The sequence below is a fragment of the Truncatella angustata genome, assembly GCF_020726525.1.
Source record: "Truncatella angustata strain MPI-SDFR-AT-0073 chromosome Unknown BKA67scaffold_3, whole genome shotgun sequence".
Taxonomy (NCBI): domain Eukaryota; kingdom Fungi; phylum Ascomycota; class Sordariomycetes; order Amphisphaeriales; family Sporocadaceae; genus Truncatella; species Truncatella angustata.
Window position 1 is genome coordinate 891,114 of NW_025763383.1, and position 19,392 is coordinate 910,505.

The window sequence follows — 19,392 nt, forward strand, 5'->3', positions numbered from 1 at the left end:
TTTGTTAGGAGTTCAGCTGTTTGGGGACTTCGAGAAAAACCTGAGATGGAATATACACAATGATGACCCGACGCCTGACACTCTTAACATCCAGTAGCACACAGAATTAGTTAATGCAGCCAGTAACCTACAAAAAATTTTTTTTTTGTGTATGCAAAGCTAGGCCCTATACTGGAAATTTGGATCATGGTCTTTGTCATGACCTACATTGCTTTGTACGTAGTCTAGGACAGTCGAAAGAGTTGACAGTGTTCTCGCGATCCTGGACAACTTTCTCGGAAACACGATGATGAGGACAATAGGTTGGCAGGAACCTGGTGCTGATCAGTCGGAGCAGCTCTATTAGAGGGCCTAGCAAATTTGACAAGAATATCTGAACTGTGGTTAAGCCTTTGACCTCAGGAAAAAAAAGAAAAAAGTATTACTAGCAAAATCCCCTTGTGGCAAGAAGAATGGGACGCGTGTCGTTTTCAGAGGCTTCTTGAGGTGAATTCCCATTGTACGTTAACTTGAATGGGTGGGTTCCCCAGTAGCTGCCGCGGCGCTGTCAACCCGTTAAGTGACTTCGGTAGTTCTGAATCATGAACTGTTAGATCTATTTAACGTCTTCTTGAATCGAAACGCATGTCGTATTTGCTCCGCTTTCTTTTTACACCATACAGATATTCAGGGGTTAGATGGTGAGAAACTACTCTTACTTAGCCCTGCTCTCTCTGATCTTTCCTGTTGCTCATACGGTGCCATCAATTGGTTTCCCTCCACCCCATTGGGGAACTCCTCCTCGCCGAGGTGCGTTGTATGCGCCCACGGTTTCAACCCATTCTCCTCGCGAATCGTCTTGGCAAAACACCCGCTCCATCCCAGCCTTGGGAATTTAGCCACAACTTCGTCCCTTGTCTTCTGGCCCACCAGTTCCGGCCGGCCGCCCATGTTGTCGAATATAGTCGCAAGCTGGATCAGTTGTCCGAGGAAGGTGATCTTGCCGACAGTCCCGATATCCTGATGTCTGATGATGGCCTCAGCAACGGCTTCGCGCTGGGGTTGCGATGCGCCATGTGATTTCAGGAGGTCAAGGGCAAGGATGCCGCCGAACCACTCGAATGAGAGGAGGGTTGAGCGCAAGTTGTCCGGCGTGGTGCCGATGTCATGCAGCAAGCATGACAGTGCCCATGTCGAGGTTGACAAGACGGAAGCCTGGCCCGGGAACTGGTGCTTCAGAATGCAATAACCTGTCCATACGTGAGTTCCAAAAACCTATTTTTGAGGCGCGCAAAGGGGGTATCATTACCGAAGTGATACACTCGCATTGAGTGATTGTAGGTAGGTTCTGGTAGATGGGCTCTGGCGTATGTGTGTACTTTGGCGACGATGGGATCGTTGTATGGAAAGGGAAGATCACTGATGGAATCAGGCGGAGGCTTGTGTTGATATGACCGGTCGCCGAATATCTCCTTCGGGTCAACCGGCACGGCCGTCCAGCCATGCTTGGCAATATCCTTCGCAGATGCCACTGGTGCTGTAGAAGACATGATAAATGTCACTGTAATGCTTGTAGATGCCTAGATCAAAGAGTTATAGATTTGAAAATTAAGGTATCTCAATTGATTGAATATTTGTTCTCATTATGTACTCCATCGGCATTTGATCGTTAATGCATGACGACACTCGATGGTTGACGCTATTAGCTTTAGACCTGCGTGAGGTATCACAAAGCCCAAACCCCGGAATCTTATCCCCACATCGTATCTTCTCGACTTCAACGTGAAGCCTGGTAGGCATGCCGAAATGCAGCAGTAAGCAACATGCGCCGGAACAGGCTGGGATTGTGCATTTCCGAACGGCTTATATATGACCGCGGGATTTGAGTCATGCGTCGCTGACTAATGCTATAAAGCATCCCGAAACGTCCCCGGCAGGGCGCATTGAAGTTGTCCATTGCTATGCCGGGTGAACTTTCGCTCGTCTGACGGCAGATATCTCAGAGTTTAATGTATCCACTTAGCTTGAAGACACAAGTCAATGAGATCGTAGTCTCGAGCTCCAACTCTCAACCACTCGATAGGAATGGTACTTAAGTGGCCAATGCAAAGTAGCGCTCAGAAACTGCTGTCGTTAGTAAAGCTATCAAGATCGTGAGAAGGGTGTGCTTACCGGATTTCATACGACCCTGCCCTCGTCATGTACCGTACCCATTTTACGCTTGAATAATTGCTCTTCTCGAAGACCTTGAGATATCTAACAAGAAGACCTGAGCTCGTGAACATCAGGAGGCTGAAGTTCATACTGAGAGGAGGACGCGACCATGCCTTTTGATTGGTCATGCTGGTAAGCTCGGCCTCGGCGCTGAGCACGAATTCGCTCTGTCCACTGAAACGACCAATCTTCCAGACGATGTTGTTCTCACTCGGCTCGTACTTGGCCTTTCCTTGTGTGCACCTCTCGGTTATGCGCGCCGTGTTGAGCGGCGTCGGGATTTTCACGACAACATTAGTCGCAAAAAGCTTGCTCCCGAAGTTGGCCTTGACACCAATACTGTATTCCACCTTGGTCTTGCCTACTTCATTAACGATGGCGTGTACCTTGAAAGGTAGGTTGACGTTTTCGGTCGCTCGGTAACGCATCAACTCGAATTCACCATCTGGAGGAACGAAAGAGATGATGCGATCAGAATCGAATTTGCCCAGCTTGACGCACTGGTGGAACTGACAATCTTCCAAGGTAACACTTCCGGCGGCTGCTTTTGTCGCCTTGCTTCCTAACCTATTGCCGCTGGGTAGTGATTGTAGACCGTCATGGTCGAGTAAGAGCCTGTCGTTGAGTCCAAATTTGCACTCCGGAGTACCGGAGAGATACGCGCGCATGATGATTTGACCTGTGACATCGGCGCGAAGCACAGTACCTGTCGCAGACATAAGCAGGTTGACATCTTCGATAACGTCAACAAAGGCCTCGTTCTTTCGATATTTGACATCAGCCTTGCGCCATGACAGTGCACCAGTGGCCTGCATGGTGATCTTGGCCGAGTCCTCTGCTGCTCTCTCGGACTTGACGCCCTCGGTTGTGATGTACATCTTCAGGGTATCGGTCTCGGTGTTTTGAGGGTATCCGAAGTCGATAATCTCGTCCAGAAGCTCGTAAACAAGCACGAAGTTGTTCTTGACGGCCTCCTCATCGAACTTTCCGAAGTAGCCCCTGCCCAGCTGGATGAGCCGGTACAGGAACTCGAAGACCAGGGCAGCGTTGGCATTGCTTTTGGTGATGGCCACCAGATATATGTTTTCGTGCTTGACATGGCTGAATGTGGTACTTCCCAGCGTCAAGATGGGCGAGCGCACCTGGGGGTTCGAAATAACCTGGATACGAAAGACGTCGGCAAGGCGCGGGCGACAGTCATTGCGGAATGCGCGGAAGATGAGGTTCTCACCCTTCTGATTGAAGATCAGAATACCGGAGAGCATCTTGCCGGCCGACGGACGCTGTCCTGTCGAGCTTTTGGGTTTGGTAATTGAGTGGTTGTCGCGACGAGCTGGATGATATCCGTGGTTCGATGCCAGTCGGAATGCCAGCACTTCAGCGCAGCACAAGCTCCTATCCCAGTTTAGGTCGGGTTGCTTGAGAATACTACGGGGCGGATACCTTCAGGGCCATTTACAATTAGGGGGCATTCCCCTGTCACTGTCAGCGCCCAGACGAAAGACGAAAGCCCAGACGAAAGCCCCGCCAATGGACCACCGGAGTTTACTTCTGGCGGCTCCGCTCCGCTAGCTTCCCCGCCATAGTCATGGTCATGATCGAGCTGCGCTGCAGTCGGCATTTCTCTCCAGCGATGCTATTCAACGCTGTACTGCAACGGAGGTGTAGGTTTAGAGACTTCTTCTTCTTCTTCTTCTTTCAGGTCCCAGCCGGAGCCACCCGAATGTGCACGGTACAATGAACAGGGACACGGAGAATCTGACCGATTGTTCAGACTTTCTGTTCTACAGTTGCATTCTGGTCCGCACTCATCCGCCCTCCACCGGGCTCCCTGCCTTTCTGCTAAGCTTCACCAGTTCCGCACAGTGACAAGTGACCGCTACCATGACATTTGAAGAAATGATCGTCGCGAGATGAGCCTGTCGGCCTTGGCGCTTCACGCAATACACTTAAGGTTCTATTTATGCTCATCTGTCAAGCAGTTCATCTATCTGCCTTGGCATTAGCCGCTTCATCTATCATCATCCGGGAACCGATCCGAGTGCCTGGCTCGTATTCAAAGCAATCTATTGCAATGAACGAGCGGTATCGATGCAGGACTGCTGCCGTTGAACATCCCGCACTCGGCTTCAACCACTGTAAAACCTGGAGATCATAGTTACACTTTACCCGAAACTCTGCCCTTCTTGCTTTTGTTTGGCCTACATGAATTGTAATGTCGCACGTGTTGCGCCTGGCTTAGATTCCGAAGCCGTCACTCTAGATTTCGACGTTACCACAACAGCAACCCATGCAGGCAATACGATGGTTTTTAAGACTGATTGGAACTCATATTGCTTTAATGGACTCCCCACTAACTTGCTGTATGCAGCGGTGAAGAGAGCGACGTCCCTTTGTGGCAGTCTAAAGCATCATCCGAGCACACCGTGAGGGATTGTTCGTAGATGTCCAACCACACTATTGTGTCACTCTTCCACTATGCCATGTTGAGTCGCGGACCCGTGCTTATTCTGTTTGCCACAGCAAGATAATAACGACTAGACTCAACCTCCACTGTCGACAAGCCTCAGCTTGCTTTGTCGGCAGCATCTCGTAATTGTTCCGTGTCGTCTTCTCCAACGTGCAGTTTAAGCAGTCCTCTAATTTCCCCACCTCACGGCGCCAACACCCATTCCGTATCTTATGGAAGATGGCCTCCGAGATTACGACCACGCATCCATGGATCCTCTTCGCCCACTCCAGCCCTAGGTCAACTGGGGAGCCGCAAAGGCCTCGAATTGCTTGGCTGGTGGATTTCCTGCAATCGCGCGAGGTCGTACTGAAGCACTTGGGTCATGTCACTACCACAAGCTCTTGTCACATGGTAACAACATGGCTTAAAAGTCACGATCATTGATGGCCAGGGTCGGTCCGCGTTCCGGACTTCAGCTCCATCGCCTGGATGCATGCAGATAGCATCTGTTCTTTTGTAGATGGAAGGCAAATACTCGCCCTGCTTTCCGTTGGACAAAAAGATCCCGTCTTTCCGGACAGCAGGCAGAATCCAGGATATAAAAGTCCTGGGAATCCTGTTTGTTTATACCTGTCGATCCTTGCTGCAAGCGGTTCATTTAACCAACAAAGAGTCTTGGCATATGATTGTACTATCTTTCACCATGGTCACCAAGGCATTGCTCATTGCTGCGCTCAGCAGCATAGTGTTGGCTGCACCCCTTGAGGGATCTGTCGAGGGGCGTCAGTCTTGCGCTTCTCTTTAGTAAGCTCAATGCCATTTCATATACAATCCTAGTTAACACATATTAGTGGGCAATGTGGCGGCATAGGTTGGTCTGGCGCGACCTGCTGTTCCAGTGGTGTGTGTACTATAGGCAATGATTATTATTCCCAATGCTTGCCTGGCAGTGCCACGACCACTTCAGCAGGAACTTCGGCTGGTACTACCTCCCGCACATCGACATCGACCGCCGTTTCGTCTACCTCGACAAAGGTCTCCTCCACTTCAACCAAAGCCTCGACGACGACCACGGCGCCTGTCGGAAGTGGAACAGCTACTTGGAGTGGCAATCCTTTTTCTGGAGTCCAGCAATGGGCAAACAGCTACTATGCCTCCGAGGTAACTGCCTATGCCGTTCCTACACTCGGCGCAAAGGCAGCGGCTGTTGCTAAAGTACCCAGCTTTATGTGGCTGTGAGTAAAGCCCTCTGCACCGTTTGTATGCTTGACTGACCCCTGCCTCATAGGGATACCCTCTCCAAGACTACTTTAATGGACAGCACATTGGCCGACATCCGTGCGGCGAACCTGGCTGGTGCCAGCCCGCAGAACGCTGCTATATTCGTCGTTTACGATCTTCCGGATCGTGACTGTGCTGCAGCAGCATCCAACGGCGAGTACTCAATTGCCAATAACGGTATTGCCAATTACAAGAACTATATCGACACCATTGTTGCCATCGTGAAGAAGTACTCTGACATTCGCATTTTGCTAGTCGTTGGTAGGTTTCCGACAATCTCTGCTCCAATCCACTTATGCTAATTACATTACATAGAACCCGATAGCTTGGCTAACTTGGTAACTAACCTGAGCGTGGCAAAGTGCTCCAACGCTCAGGCGGCATACCTCGAATGTGTCAACTATGCCGTGACCAAACTGAACCTTCCCAACGTCGCAATGTATCTTGATGCTGGCCACGCAGGTTGGCTCGGCTGGCCCGCTAACCTGTCCCCTGCTGCCACGCTCTTTGCCAAAGTGTATACGGACGCTGGCTCGCCTGCTGCTCTTCGTGGCCTTGCTACCAACGTTGCAAACTACAATGCTTGGAGCGTCAGCTCGGCTCCGTCATATACTCAGGGCAACGCCAACTACGACGAGTCGCACTATGTCGCCGCCATCGCTCCTCTCCTGACAGCAGCGGGTTGGAATGCTCACTTTATCACCGATACCGGTCGCAGCGGCAAGCAGCCTACTGGACAGCTTGCTTGGGGTGACTGGTGCAATGTCATTGGCACTGGATTTGGCACTCGCCCGACTGCTGTCACTCCTAGCACGTTGCTCGACGCTTTCGTCTGGATCAAGCCAGGTGGTGAGTGCGATGGTACAAGCAACACTACCGCTACTCGCTATGACTACCACTGCGGCCTTGCCGACGCCCTGCAGCCTGCGCCCGAGGCTGGTTCGTGGTTTGAGGCATACTTTGAGCAGCTGTTTAACAACGCCAACCCTTCTTTCTCTTAGATGAGTTATGAAAACCTGCCACTGGCAAATGTGGTGGAACGGGACACGAGGAGATGACAAAGCACTTTTCGTTCTTATACATACTTGATTCGTATATACGTTATGCACATAAATAGACGCATGATTACTCACATCACATCGTATCATTTCTGCCCAGCTCGCATAATGGCAAGCAATGTCAGGCACTTAAGCTTTGAGGCCCGCCAATCCCGATGCCCGGCCGCAAAACGGGCTTCGTAAAGTGACGTTTGAAGCCTGCTTGCGTGTCACACTAATGAACTTCCAATGTGTCATATGGTGGTCACTTAGTAACGCTCTTCTGTGTAGACCTGCGCCCAATTGACTACGCCATTACATCATGATGGATCTCTTGGCTGTTTCCTGCATTAGCGTCCGAGGCTCTCAAGCCCCGCACTGGGGCGGCGACATTGCTATAAGTTGTCCCGCCCTTGGGGGATTTCCTTGGCATTTCCATTTCGCCAAGAATCAATTGTCGAAAAGTGTTCGATATCGACTATTACGTTGTAAATATTGATTGAAAAATAATTCAAGATGGTTCACCAGCACGGAGAAGAGCACAACGTCCCCAAGGAGCACTACAGACATTCGTAGGCCGTCCTCTACCAAGACTGCTGGCGTAGCTGTAACATAATCTAACTTCTAGCTATTCGCAGGCATGGTTCATGGCTACCTGCTGACCACAGGACGCAACATGAGTGGCTGAGTAGACAAATCAAGCATGTTGATGAGAAGCACAAGGCCGGGCACAGGAAGGAGTTGACCCCGGCCTTGAAGGAGTTCAAAGAGCTGGTTAGTTCTATCTACTCAGGCTCAAATATACGCTAGTAACTGACATCAAGCACAGATTGAGACAAACCCTCGTATATACATGTACTTCACAGCCATGTGGGACGAGGTTCCCCGAAGGGCTCCTTATCTGGAAGACCCTACAGGCAAGAAGCAGATCAGAGACTACAAGCATATGCTGGATATCCTAAACCACATCCTGGGCAAGGCTCCCGAGTGGACAGATGCCGCTTTTGGTGCTGGTATGGTCGGTGTGCCTATGTGCGGTATCTTTGATTACCCCATGGCCACGCCAAGTGGACATGCAGCTTTCTTGGATCCTGATGTCAATGCCTCTTTGAAGAAGGTCTTGAACGAATGGGGCAAGTACTTGTTGGTAGGTCAACAACCACGAGAGCCAATACACACACAGGACAGTACTAATGATTTTAGACTGAGGATTCGGCACACGTGCTAGGCAACGACAAGGAGGGTTGGTTCGGTGAGCACGCCACTAAGGATGTCATGGAGGTAGCCAACGCTCCTCTGAAGACCGACCACAAGTTCGAGAATATGTTCATCTGTGATCCCAGCGCAAAGTACTACGGCTACAAGTCGTGGGACGACTTCTTCACTCGCAAGCTGCGCGAGGAAGCCCGCCCCGTTGCATCCCCAGATGACGACAGCGTTATTGCCAACTGCTGTGAGTCCAAGGTGTACAACATCTCTCATGACTGCAAGCTGCGCAGCAAATTCTGGATCAAGGGCCAACCGTACTCCATTCTTGACATGCTCGGCCACGACGAGCTGGCTCATCAGTTCCAGGGGGCCACCATATACCAAGCATTTCTGTCAGCTCTGTCATACCACCGCTGGCACGCACCCGTCAGTGGGACCGTTGTTAAGAAGTTCGTCCTTGATGGCACTTACTTCTCTGAGCCGCTGTTTGAGGGTCAGGGTGAGAACGGTCAGGTTGATATCGACAAGCGCGGCATCAGTGTAGCTCAGGGTTACCTGACTGCTTTGGCTACAAGAGCAGTCATTTTCATTGAGGCTGACAACAAGGATATTGGTCTGATGGCCTTTATTGGAGTTGGCATGGATGAAGTCAGTACGTGCGATATTACCGTCAAGGAGGGTCAGCATATCAAGAAGGGCGACGAGACCGGTATGTTCCATTTCGGTGGTTCTAGTCACGTTCTTCTGTTCAGAAATGGTGTCAAGCTCGAGGGCTTCCCGGAGGTGGGTAGAGCGGCCAACATCCCTGTCAGAAGCCAGGTCGCCAAGGTTGTTAAGAGCTAAGCTCTTTAGTATTGTATATTTTTTTTTATCACATCAACAAAAAATAGGTAGGTGTAGATAGGTATTAGGTAAAGTGCTTGCACTTGTCCTCAATTCATAATGTAACACAAGCCAGATGTATGCATTTTTGTTGACAACAGTCACTGAAAGTTCGGGATCGACTCATCAGATGTACTAAAGCTTGTGTGAAAGCTAGAGAAGGATCTTTCTGTAAATGTGATGAGATCCTTGGCGTGATTCGGTCTGGGCAGGTGACAAAGAAGCATGACTTGGTACCAACAACTAGCAATATCCTTTTTACGTTAGCCAACACGTAGTTTGCATTCCACAAGAAATGGATACACCTCGAAATATCTAAAATCAAGTGCCAAACTTGCTTGATAAAATAGCAGACAACTCAGCTGATCAAGAGTCATGTAAGTGTTGACTACATGCGAACCACAATGCCGTACTTTACATTTGTAAGACTATGAAATCTGCATTAGATAAAAGATTTGGAGCAGCTTCTTCTCTTATGACTGGTGTATACTGGCTTATCTCTCGACTAATACACACATCAGTAGATCATGTTTTTCACAATGCCCTCGCTGGGTGACCGGTTCACTCGGATTTTCCTGCTGATTGCAGTCGCCGAAGCTCATATGAGATTGCTGCAACCCATGCGTTTCGGTGGCCTGGGACTGCCCGAGTCTGGGTCAACAACAGGTGTTGCTGAGGCAGCCTTGACTCCAGATAGATTCCCGTGCGGTAAGCCGGCAGGGCTTGACGCGGTGAAATTCTATGATCGTTCGAACTCTACTGTCTTGTCGCAAGGCGAAGAGTCACCCTTACGATTCCAATGCGACCCCTTGAACGGATGCGCAGTCCATGGCGGTAGGTTGCACCATGCAGAAGTCCTATTCACAATAATAGTGTTTTTACGATGCTGACGAAAGAGTAGGTGGTTCTTGCCAGTTATCCTTGACGGAAGATAGTGTCCCAACGAAAGACTCCAAATTCATCGTATTTCAGTCGTGGGAAGGCGGCTGTCTCACAAGAAACGGTGCTGCGATCACCGATTATCACGACCCGGCAAGCGTGCCTGGAGAGTACACCTTCAAAGTACCAGACGATTTCCTACCGGGTAATTATACCATGGCTTGGAGTTGGATACCGAAATGGTCAGGGCCGAATGAATTCTACATGAACTGCGCGCCCATCACGTTAAAAGCCTGCGGCAGCGCCAAACGATCGTCGCCAAAACATGTGAAAAGAGTCACGCGGCCAAACATGTTCGTTTCCAATGTAGATGTCCCTTCCGCCCAAGGCTGCCTCACCAAGACGAGCATCAATGTCTTATATCCGGATCCCGACCCTGACGTTATTCGTAATGGTACTGATGGCGATGGATGCAACACACCGACCCTTTTCGCTTATGGGGAGCGGCCATGTCCACAGCCTGCAGCTCCGTTCTCTTGGTGCTCCGAGACTGGTAGAAGTAGTGCAAGCATGTCTGCCACGACAAGCATGAATACTTCTTCTGAAGCCGCCCAGCCAACTACCAGCGATGCAGCCTCTGGCACTGGTTCGGTTTCGCCAACGTCAATGGTGGTGGTTAATGCTACCATTTCTGTCAATGCCGGCAACTCTGCATTGACTGCTAGCTCACCATCATCAGTCAGCGTTTCTACCTCGTCTGCAGCGGTGTTGGCCTCGTCATCGTCTACATCGGACAGTTGCTTAGCAGCCCGAAATAGATTTAGAATCGTATAGATACGAAAGAACACATGGGTTGCGGGGATGGGGAATGAACAGCTGCGCAGCAAATGGCAGCGGGCACGACGTGTAAAGTTGGGGTTGCCAATACTCTAATGATGTGGCAACCACAAATCACCTTTGAGGTGAGAGACAATACCCAGTCCATACGGCTGAAGGAAATTGGGGTGGTATTTACTCTCTCTATTTCTTTTCTTTTCCGTTTTTCTTCTGCAGAGAAAACGCAACAAACTCTAATGAACTTCATTGAACTCATGGCTGTATTGGCGGTTTAATTTGTTAACACAATGCTCTTGCAAGTGGAAGAGGAAGACCCGCCAGAGCGTAGCGCTCGCGATTGTGGATCAAATGGCGCAATCATTATCGGTAGAGATCCGACCGATTAAAACCGATGTGCTCCTCCATAAATAACCCAACCTTGCGCTTTCATGGCATATTTTACTGATATCACCTATAATCATATACAAGATGGCGCACCAGGACGACGTAGAACGTGCTTCGGCAAAGACCACTGAGCGGACGCCACTGTTGCAGGAGGTTCGCCCTATCCCGATTGATGACGACCAGGCGTCGGAGTCGACACTACGCGATGACCGACAATCTCCGCACAACGAGCACGAGGAGGCCGCGTTGCTTGAACCGCAACCGCGTAAGGAACGCACGAAACGGTGGTACATCTGGAGAGCATTTTGGGTTGTCCTGGGTGCTTTGGTGCTCGCTTTGTTTATTAAAGGCTGGGTAGATGCGGGCGACACCAATGTAAGATCTCAACTCCCCGGTTGGTTGTATTTGTAATCAACTGACCTCACGATAGTTTGACCTTGGCGGTGCACTGAAGCGTGCCTTGGGAGGTGGCTTGAGTGGTGCTGCGGCCATGGTATTGCAAGTCCTTCTGCTGATGGTAAATATACCTAAATATGCTCTATTTCGTCCTTTTGCAATTCGCTAAATTGGTCATCAGCCACTGCGCACCATCATGAACTACCAATACCGTCATGGATCGTCATTCCCAGTAGCTACCAAGACACTATATCATGAAGGAGGAGTGAAAAGATACTACTCGGGTCTTATTGCTGCACTTTTCCAAGGTAATTCTTCTTGAGGCGCACATCACGAACAAGGCTAATTACCTGTAGGCCCTATAGCACGGTTTGGTGACACAGCAGCAAATGCTGGAATCTTGGCTTTACTGCATTCTAACCCGTATCTTAACCGTATGCCTACGCTTGTCCAAACTATTTTTGCTTCGCTTTGGTAGGTCTGAACTCCTACAATAGTCAGGCTGAACGCATTTTGACTCATTCTATCTTAGCGCGGCCGCTTTTCGGATGATTCTTACTCCCATTGATACACTCAAGACCACTCTGCAGGCACAAGGTGCTCGTGGTACCGCATTGCTTCGTCAGCGTGTCAAGACCAATGGCATCGGCAGTCTTTGGTGGGGTGCCTTTGCGACTGCCGCTGCGACATTCGTTGGACATTACCCTTGGTTCGCGACGGTAAGTCCCCGAGCACATAGTCATAATGAAATCGCTTCTAACCAATTGCCTGCGTAGTATAACTTCTTGACCGAGTTTATCAATGACCCGGGCAAGCAACAGCTAGGTCTGTACCTGTTGCGCTTGGCTTTTATCGGCTTCTGTGCATCGGTCATATCGGACTCAATCTCCAACTCGCTCAGAGTCGTGAAGACGTACCGACAGGTCAACGACACGAAAGTATCCTATTGTGAGTTGTGAGCGGTGTTGAGTCTGAGTGGTCATCGCTAATGACATATAGCGGAAGCTGCAAGGTTGGTCGTGTTGCAAGACGGGATTTCCGGGCTCTTCGGGCGCGGTCTACCCACTCGCATTCTTGCAAACGGCTTGCAAGGCATCATCTTCTCTATTCTCTGGAAGTTGTTTCTAGATCTGTAAGTTCTATTGATGAAACGTCCGCGTGATATTTGTAGCTTATTTGTTATACAGCTGGGACAAGCATACTGGTTAGTGCATAGAGCTATAAGCTGGTGGGAAATCTAGCGGCTGTTGTAGTATGAGCTGTCAGTTTCTGGAGATTAAAGTCGCATCCGATTTTGCCGTGTCTAAATAGGATATTATGCGTAGAAGACGAAGAGAATTTAGAAACTAAATCTCCAATTGACTCCTGCCTTTTTCGCCCTGCATGTATTGCTTTTTTAGCACAGAATATTCTTTTGACCTGAAAGCACTCCAGTTCCGTGACAGCTGGGAGCGGCTGCCACTGTCTTATTAAATTGATGTGTACTTGCACTAAAATTCTTTTTTGGAGCCGGGGCGGGGAGTTCCCGCAGCTGCGGTAGTGTTACTATGTAGATGCAACAAAGTATTTGTTTTGATAAATCCCCCATCAACTTGACCTACGTATGCCGTAGCTCATAGTCCTATATAAGGACCCAATCAACTCCAATCGAGGCTGCCGGGAGTGCCCCATAGCTATCATCTTCTCGGCACGATGGCCCCTTCGATTTCGACTCTACCGCCAGAGCTACTGATCCGGATCTGCGATTTTATGCAGAGCAAGAGAGATATTGCCAATTTCTTCCGGTCTTCCCGTCAATTCTATGCGGTAGCTTCACCACACCTCTACCGTCATGTAGATTTGCTCTCATTACCTCGATTCATCTTTGGCTACCAAACTCGTGATGTCGCCCAAGACATTGATGCACTTATCGCGGCAGTTGTCCGAGATCCTCATCTGGCGGGGCTCGTAAAGCATCTCAATGTTAGGCTGACAGACATACGGCACGACAGATCTCAAAATGGAAGGTCGTTGAGCCCAGAGCAACAGGAACTTGTTAAAGCCCTGCTACCTGATATTCCTGGAAGTCAAGCTCGTAGGTTCTCAGGGACACCACCCCCATGTCACGTCAACGACGACGGTAGTGGGAGCGAATGGGAATCGGCTGATGACAGCGCCGATGAAGATGAGCTCGAGGCCTATGATCCGGACAAGGCAATTCCAGTCTTCGAAACAGAAGCCGATCGGTGGATATGGCTTGCACAGAGGAGTGCGGCAATTCGGAGGAACGTCATTCTAACAATCCTGCTATCGCGCCTCCCTAATTTGGAACGTTTGGATCTCGAAATGCCTGCTCTCGGGTGGAGGACTGGGTTCCTCGATCGTGTTATACAAAGGTCGAAGACCGGCAATCCAGAATCTCCCGACTCGTCACCTTTTTTGGCGAATCTTCGCAGGATGTGTTTTGGGTACACGGCCCCTGATCAGCGCGGCGAATGCTGGATTGGAGCTTTTGTGCACCCCAAACTCGACAGTGTCTACTTGCATCGGCTATCCGGACTTGGTCCCAGTTTGTCATATCTGGCACCTCGCATGCTCAACATCACACACTTAGAGCTTCGCGATTGTAGGATAGCACCCCCGTCTCTTCTCCGCCTTCTTTCAAGTCCCAAGGCGCTCAAGACATTCATCTACGTTGTAGGCGAGGTGCAAACCCGTGCCGAGCATTACATGCCCATCAGCTACAAATCGATCCGTGCTGCACTGGAGAAACAGAAAGATAGTCTGGAGAAGATATGGCTTGACTATCCACACGACTATCAATGGGATGAGGCCTCGAACCAGCACACGTCGCCAATGAGCAGTTTCTCTACTTTCAATAAACTCAAATATTTGCGTATCGCCGGCACATACATATTTGGCTTTGTTTGGACGAATGAAGTTGACGAGGGTCGTCTTCTCCGAGCGCTACCAGAGCAGCTTGAGACACTACATATGACTCATGCCGATGAGGACGAAGAAACGCTCGAGGGAATCTCTTTTGTGCTTGATGCCAAGAAGCGCGGGCGACTACAGCAGCTCACGGAACTCAAGTTTGAAGCTGCGTCTACTTGGTACATGGGAAATCGTCGCGAACTGGTTCGGTTGTTTGACCTGGCGAAAAGCGTTGGCCTAAGCATTACGCTCTTGGACAATCATAGTGATCGACGGATTGAACATCCGTGGCAACGCAGGCAAGCCGCCTTGAATTTCACACAATCAGCAGCTTATCCTCGGCGGGAAAGTGGCTGGGGATTCTTTGGGGAGACTACTTGGCCCCGACGAGTTAGTGGGTGCATGCAGATACCAATCTACGACGATATATCAGATATGTGGACGGGAGCTCGCCAATCCAGCTGAACGATTCCTTATAGATTGGTACCAGTAGAATACTTGTGGGGTTACTTAGCCTCAACACTTTGCAACTAGACTCATCCCAACTTCCCGTCAGAAAAGGGGAAAAAAAAACACTATTCCTGTAATACTCCCACACATACCTTGTCGCCTCATTTCACGTCTGCAAAAATTTTGCAGCTACTCTCGCATCATTCCTTGTGGGGTAGGCTATTTGGTATATTTTACAAAAAAGCTAAGTGTTATGCTCAGCCAAGTTAGACATGAATACTATGATCATTGATTCTTATCTACTTGATGTAGTGAAAATGTTCCCCATAATATACCTAGCGCGGGAGGCGTGGATTGATCCAAGCTTCACCTATTACGCTTTCCGACATTCGAAGGAGTCTCGAACAGTGTTTTTTGGCCATTGACTGGCATCCCGCAACGATCAGCTCCTCCCAAAGAATTTTCTCCACATCATAACCGAAATCTTCAATCAGTGCTTCTGGCTCGCCCCAGATCCGCTGCATGTGCCCTGTCCGATTTGTCTCAAGCAAGGTGCTATCTGGCTGCACGAGTCGTTCAGCGTCTAGTTTGGCAATGTTATTGTGAATGAAGAACGGAGCCGCTGCCTTCCCTCTATCCTTTCCCGCTCTATTATCAGTGGGTTTGTTACTCATTTCCAATACCCCCTTTTCGTTATACCGGGCTTTCAAGTCCTTGGACTCAGCTCCTATTTTATGGAAAAGCTCCCAATCCTCCCGCGGATCCGCCTGCATCATACCTGCCGAATGCCATGTCCCATCCAGCCATTTCCCCATTATCCTCACTGGGCTCTTGACATCGTAAAATGGTGCATCCATCACCAGAGCAGCTTGCAGGAATGTTTCTTTATCGCCTTCACCTTCGGCACCTTGACTCATCAAAGGGTAGTAGAAATCTGGCCCGAAGAAATTGTAGAATAGCGCGAGCAGCATGTCTCGAGCATGTCGTGATTTATCGTAAAGCATAATCCCTGACTCGGAACTCTTACGTGCTGCCAGGGTTGGTACAGTAATTCTCGTGATATCGTAGAATAAGGAACTGGCGGTACTGGTCCAGAAATCCGGCCACGTAACGAGTCCAGTAGACTTGTAAGGTTCGGCAGTAAACAGCGCGTCAGGATTCTGCGCGGGAAATGCATCGGCGTCCAAAAAGAGCATCTCTTGAAATGGGGCAAACAGCATGGCGAAGACTTTATATTGACATTTGTCTTGGGGAATGGAAGGTGTCGCTACGTCGAATAGATTAGATAGTACCACACATTCCGCAACCAGAGCCGGGAAGAGCTCGTCGCAGACGTATTCATCGTAATCATCCGGCGTGTCGAGAAAAACAACAACTGGCAGGCGAGATCCTGTCCGTCGCAGCATCCGTAAGGAGACAATCACGATATTGAAGTACCCCCCACCAGCAGTCATGACGATCCCTCTAGTTCCTGAACGATATGGCAGAGCAGGTGCTAAACTGATGGTGAGGTTGACGAACGAGTCGTGGCTACGCTGAAGAGCCTCAAAAGTTCGATCCGGAAGCTTGATGAGATCTAGCCGCGGATGCTCTGGATTCGCTACAGCGTCGGCCTCCTGGTCTTCTTTTGTTGCGTGCGCGTCCATCTTTATCGGATCCGCATCAGGCGTCAAGTCGCGCAGGTGGTCACGTAGGACGTGCCAATACTGCTGGACATGCGGAGCGCTTATGTGCTGCTTTCCCGATACTTTCTGAGCGCCCAGCGCTATCCTGATTTCAAACCGGTCGCACCACAGCCGATTCGAGAGCTGCAGCAGAAGCACCAGAGACGTTGCTATGGCGAGGGCCCCAACCATCCGCCATGCTCGAGGCCTGCTCGACCGACGGATCCAAGACATTATCGCCTCCACGACAGTCAAGAATTTACGAGATGTGTCTTCTCTCAAAACGCACAACCATGCGATACTCAGCTGGATGACAAGGTACTCTCTTTTTTTTTTGTACTGAAAGAAACGTCAGGAGTAAGTGGGTGAAACGAAAAGGTATGCGCGTCGCGGTCACAAACCCCAGCAATGTGAGCGGGCATCATGTCGTATATACGAGCCGTATTCGCAGTCAAAGTCCCATATCTGGCATTTAAGAAATACAGCCCAATATGAGTCAATCGTGACCGTGCCAGAGACATTTTGAGAATTGTTAAACATAGGGAACAGTGAGTGTCTTGTGTCAAGGCATCAGTTAGATCTGGCCGTGGGCAGTTTTCAGAAATAATTATCTCTGTAGAATAGTTGAGACCGTATCATATACAATCAAATTATTTGTCGAATTATTGCTTTCTTTTTTTAATAATAAAGAAGAAGCTGGAACTCTTCCTCATCGTTCCAAGTGGGATGACAATGATGGTTGCCGGTAAGGTGTTGCAAGACCTGTCTGTCTTAGTATCATCAATATGTCTTACAACGGTAATTTGGATGGGCTCGCACCATAACTTTGATGCGCAATGTAATAAGTTCCGGCTAAGAAAAGAAGGAGAGTTTGACTAAAGACTTCTGGTTAGTAAGTTGATCACACGAATCAATTGTTGACTAAAAGACACCATAACTAGGCCAGTCACGAGCATCAACTCGACTATAGCAAGGGCAACAGATGTTGTTGTGCTAGTGGCCAAGCTTGAATTATATTAATTTATAAGGCTTCGACAATGATGTTTTTTACATTTTGACATGCCAATATTACATCCACGTGAACAGCACATTCACCCACAACCTCATGCACAATACAGATTCCGACCCAGCTATACCCAAACCGTTATATCGTAACAGCTCCCTTGACTCAAAGTAAAGAAAAGAGGTTGGTATGAGCGAATAGTGCAAACTATTACAAAGCAGCAAGAGCACCGAGAATGAGCATACCGATGGAGCCAGCGGTAGCGAGGGCAGCACCGGCAGTAACGACGCTAGTGGGGGTAGAGGTGGCCGACGCGGTGCCGTTGGAAGCCTTAGAGGTAATAGTCGACGCGATTGTCGTGGGCTTGTAGGTGGTGCTCGAGACGACGGTGGTCGTGCCCTCGGGGATTGAAACAGAGTAACCCTCTGAGGATGTTGCGCTGGAGGTCGCGGTCACGGTCGCGGTCGTCTCAGCCACAGAGGTGGTCGCGACGGTCTTGGTGCTGGCGGCGGTGCTGGTAGTTACAGCTACGCTGGTGGCAGAGGTGGTCGCAGCGGCCGAGCTGGATGAGCTTGAACCACCGGCCTCGACAGCCTCGCAAAAGGCCTGGACGGCGGGAAGAACCTTGCCTTGGATGGTCGTTAGATAATTCCCTTGATATGAATAGAGGACTAATAGGGGTTCACATACTGACGGCAACATCGGCACCGCAAGAAGTGATGACGCAGGTAGTAGCATCGCCCTGGATCTTGGTGATGTTGTCGCACAGGCACTTGTAGTCAGTTTCTGTGCAGGAGGTGACCTTGGATCTCGAGGCATCAACGCAGGGGACTGCACATGATGGGATAGTGGAGATGTCTTGAGCCGAGACAACGGCGGCGAAGGCAGCGGCGGCGAATGCGTACTTCATTTTGCTTGGAGATCTATGGTTGCTTGTTGCAAGAAATTGAGCTGGGGTAGTGTTATACAGGGTCAACGAGCATTGATAGTCGACTTAGATGGCAAACGAGTGTCTGAACAAGAAAGAAGAAAAAGAAATCACGTTGCAATGAAGAAACGTTGGACCTTTTATGTCTTCATGCGTGTATCCCAGATCCCAAGTATACGAGGACACCGTCACAGGTTGTTAGCGCAGACGAGTAGTCTCAGAGTCACAGACAAGCCTATTAAACAAAGCTGTCGGGCCGTCCAATAGAGCATCCTGTTTAGTGTGGTCAGGTTGGCAGGGGTGGAGTCGCCATTTGTTATTCTGCTTTCGTAATAGTATTACCGTATGGTGACTTGCCGACAGGCAATATATATTGAACTTGCCAAATATGGATATAGCACCGTTATGATTCCCAATGATGATAACTGATTGGCTCGCCTCGAGTCTGGGGTATCAAGGGTCTTGTTTATGCTTCTCGGCCGGTTTGCCCCATGATCAGCGGTAGTCGGTTCATGCCTTCACCTGTGTGATTCGTAGACTGTGCATTAGTGCTAACAGTGCAGTCGATCAGATCACCAAAAACCCATGTGAAAGTCCGAAGAAGAGTTTAGTGTCGTTGATAACGCGAGCAAATACGCCGTTGTTCTATTACTTCAAAATTCAACAAAATCGAAATAAACAGCCTCTCTGAAGTCCCATCTATCATTCTTACAAGAAAAATAGAATTTGTGATGCTGCTTAGCAGCCAGAAAACAAATCGGTTTCTTCAATAGTCGGATCGGTTGATCTGGGAGGTAGCATTTCTGCAGGAACAAAACAAGAGCCGAGAGCTCGCTATGCCGCAGGGTGGTGTTCTTGCTTGAGTGCTACTGACTTTCTGTTCC

The 19,392-nt window shown here is 49.5% G+C and overlaps 9 protein-coding genes across 9 annotated transcripts; 5 read left to right on the top strand and 4 right to left on the bottom strand.

Annotated features, from left to right (window-relative positions):
* Window positions 1-666: 666 nt before the first annotated feature.
* BKA67DRAFT_657141 (urea hydro-lyase cyanamide) lies at window positions 667-1,529 on the bottom strand (the record flags this gene model as incomplete). Its single annotated transcript, XM_046107065.1, has 2 exons — window positions 667-1,229; window positions 1,289-1,529. The coding sequence occupies 2 exons, from the start codon at window positions 1,527-1,529 to the stop codon at window positions 667-669; spliced, it is 804 nt and encodes a 267-aa protein (XP_045959456.1).
* Window positions 1,530-2,016: 487 nt separating this feature from the next.
* Window positions 2,017-3,701, bottom strand: BKA67DRAFT_228607 (Mu homology domain-containing protein). The gene is made up of 2 exons (XM_046095619.1): window positions 2,152-3,701; window positions 2,017-2,103 (listed from the first exon to the last, which is right to left on the bottom strand). Exons 1-2 carry the CDS (start codon window positions 3,456-3,458, stop codon window positions 2,097-2,099), a joined length of 1,314 nt encoding a protein of 437 aa, XP_045959457.1. The 5' UTR covers window positions 3,459-3,701; the 3' UTR covers window positions 2,017-2,096.
* A 1,647-nt stretch (window positions 3,702-5,348) lies between these two features.
* Window positions 5,349-6,927, top strand: BKA67DRAFT_534127 (glycoside hydrolase family 6 protein; the record flags this gene model as incomplete). Its single annotated transcript, XM_046099807.1, has 4 exons — window positions 5,349-5,449; window positions 5,497-5,880; window positions 5,967-6,187; window positions 6,242-6,927. The coding sequence occupies 4 exons, from the start codon at window positions 5,349-5,351 to the stop codon at window positions 6,925-6,927; spliced, it is 1,392 nt and encodes a 463-aa protein (XP_045959458.1).
* Window positions 6,928-7,414: 487 nt separating this feature from the next.
* On the top strand, window positions 7,415-9,134 carry BKA67DRAFT_559765 (phosphatidylserine decarboxylase family protein). Its single transcript, XM_046102418.1, has 4 exons — window positions 7,415-7,535; window positions 7,602-7,737; window positions 7,793-8,110; window positions 8,167-9,134. The coding sequence occupies exons 1-4, from the start codon at window positions 7,480-7,482 to the stop codon at window positions 9,013-9,015; spliced, it is 1,359 nt and encodes a 452-aa protein (XP_045959459.1). The 5' UTR covers window positions 7,415-7,479; the 3' UTR covers window positions 9,016-9,134.
* Window positions 9,135-9,593: 459 nt separating this feature from the next.
* BKA67DRAFT_534129 (uncharacterized protein) lies at window positions 9,594-10,767 on the top strand (the record flags this gene model as incomplete). The annotated part of the gene is made up of 3 exons (XM_046099808.1): window positions 9,594-9,762; window positions 9,829-9,888; window positions 9,956-10,767. 3 exons carry the CDS (start codon window positions 9,594-9,596, stop codon window positions 10,765-10,767), a joined length of 1,041 nt encoding a protein of 346 aa, XP_045959460.1.
* A 471-nt stretch (window positions 10,768-11,238) lies between these two features.
* Window positions 11,239-12,759, top strand: BKA67DRAFT_534130 (mitochondrial carrier domain-containing protein; the record flags this gene model as incomplete). Its single annotated transcript, XM_046099809.1, has 8 exons — window positions 11,239-11,529; window positions 11,585-11,671; window positions 11,732-11,858; window positions 11,907-12,024; window positions 12,083-12,269; window positions 12,327-12,498; window positions 12,550-12,682; window positions 12,738-12,759. The coding sequence occupies 8 exons, from the start codon at window positions 11,239-11,241 to the stop codon at window positions 12,757-12,759; spliced, it is 1,137 nt and encodes a 378-aa protein (XP_045959461.1).
* A 327-nt stretch (window positions 12,760-13,086) lies between these two features.
* Window positions 13,087-15,211, top strand: BKA67DRAFT_559779 (uncharacterized protein). The gene has a single exon (XM_046102419.1). The coding sequence runs from the start codon at window positions 13,243-13,245 to the stop codon at window positions 14,926-14,928; it is 1,686 nt and encodes a 561-aa protein (XP_045959462.1). The 5' UTR covers window positions 13,087-13,242; the 3' UTR covers window positions 14,929-15,211.
* Window positions 15,212-15,226: 15 nt separating this feature from the next.
* Window positions 15,227-16,034, bottom strand: BKA67DRAFT_559780 (mannosyltransferase putative-domain-containing protein). The gene has a single exon (XM_046102420.1). The coding sequence runs from the start codon at window positions 15,915-15,917 to the stop codon at window positions 15,249-15,251; it is 669 nt and encodes a 222-aa protein (XP_045959463.1). The 5' UTR covers window positions 15,918-16,034; the 3' UTR covers window positions 15,227-15,248.
* Window positions 16,035-17,790: 1,756 nt separating this feature from the next.
* On the bottom strand, window positions 17,791-18,490 carry BKA67DRAFT_657149 (uncharacterized protein; the record flags this gene model as incomplete). Its single annotated transcript, XM_046107066.1, has 2 exons — window positions 17,791-18,209; window positions 18,271-18,490. 2 exons carry the CDS (start codon window positions 18,488-18,490, stop codon window positions 17,791-17,793), a joined length of 639 nt encoding a protein of 212 aa, XP_045959464.1.
* Window positions 18,491-19,392: the final 902 nt, after the last annotated feature.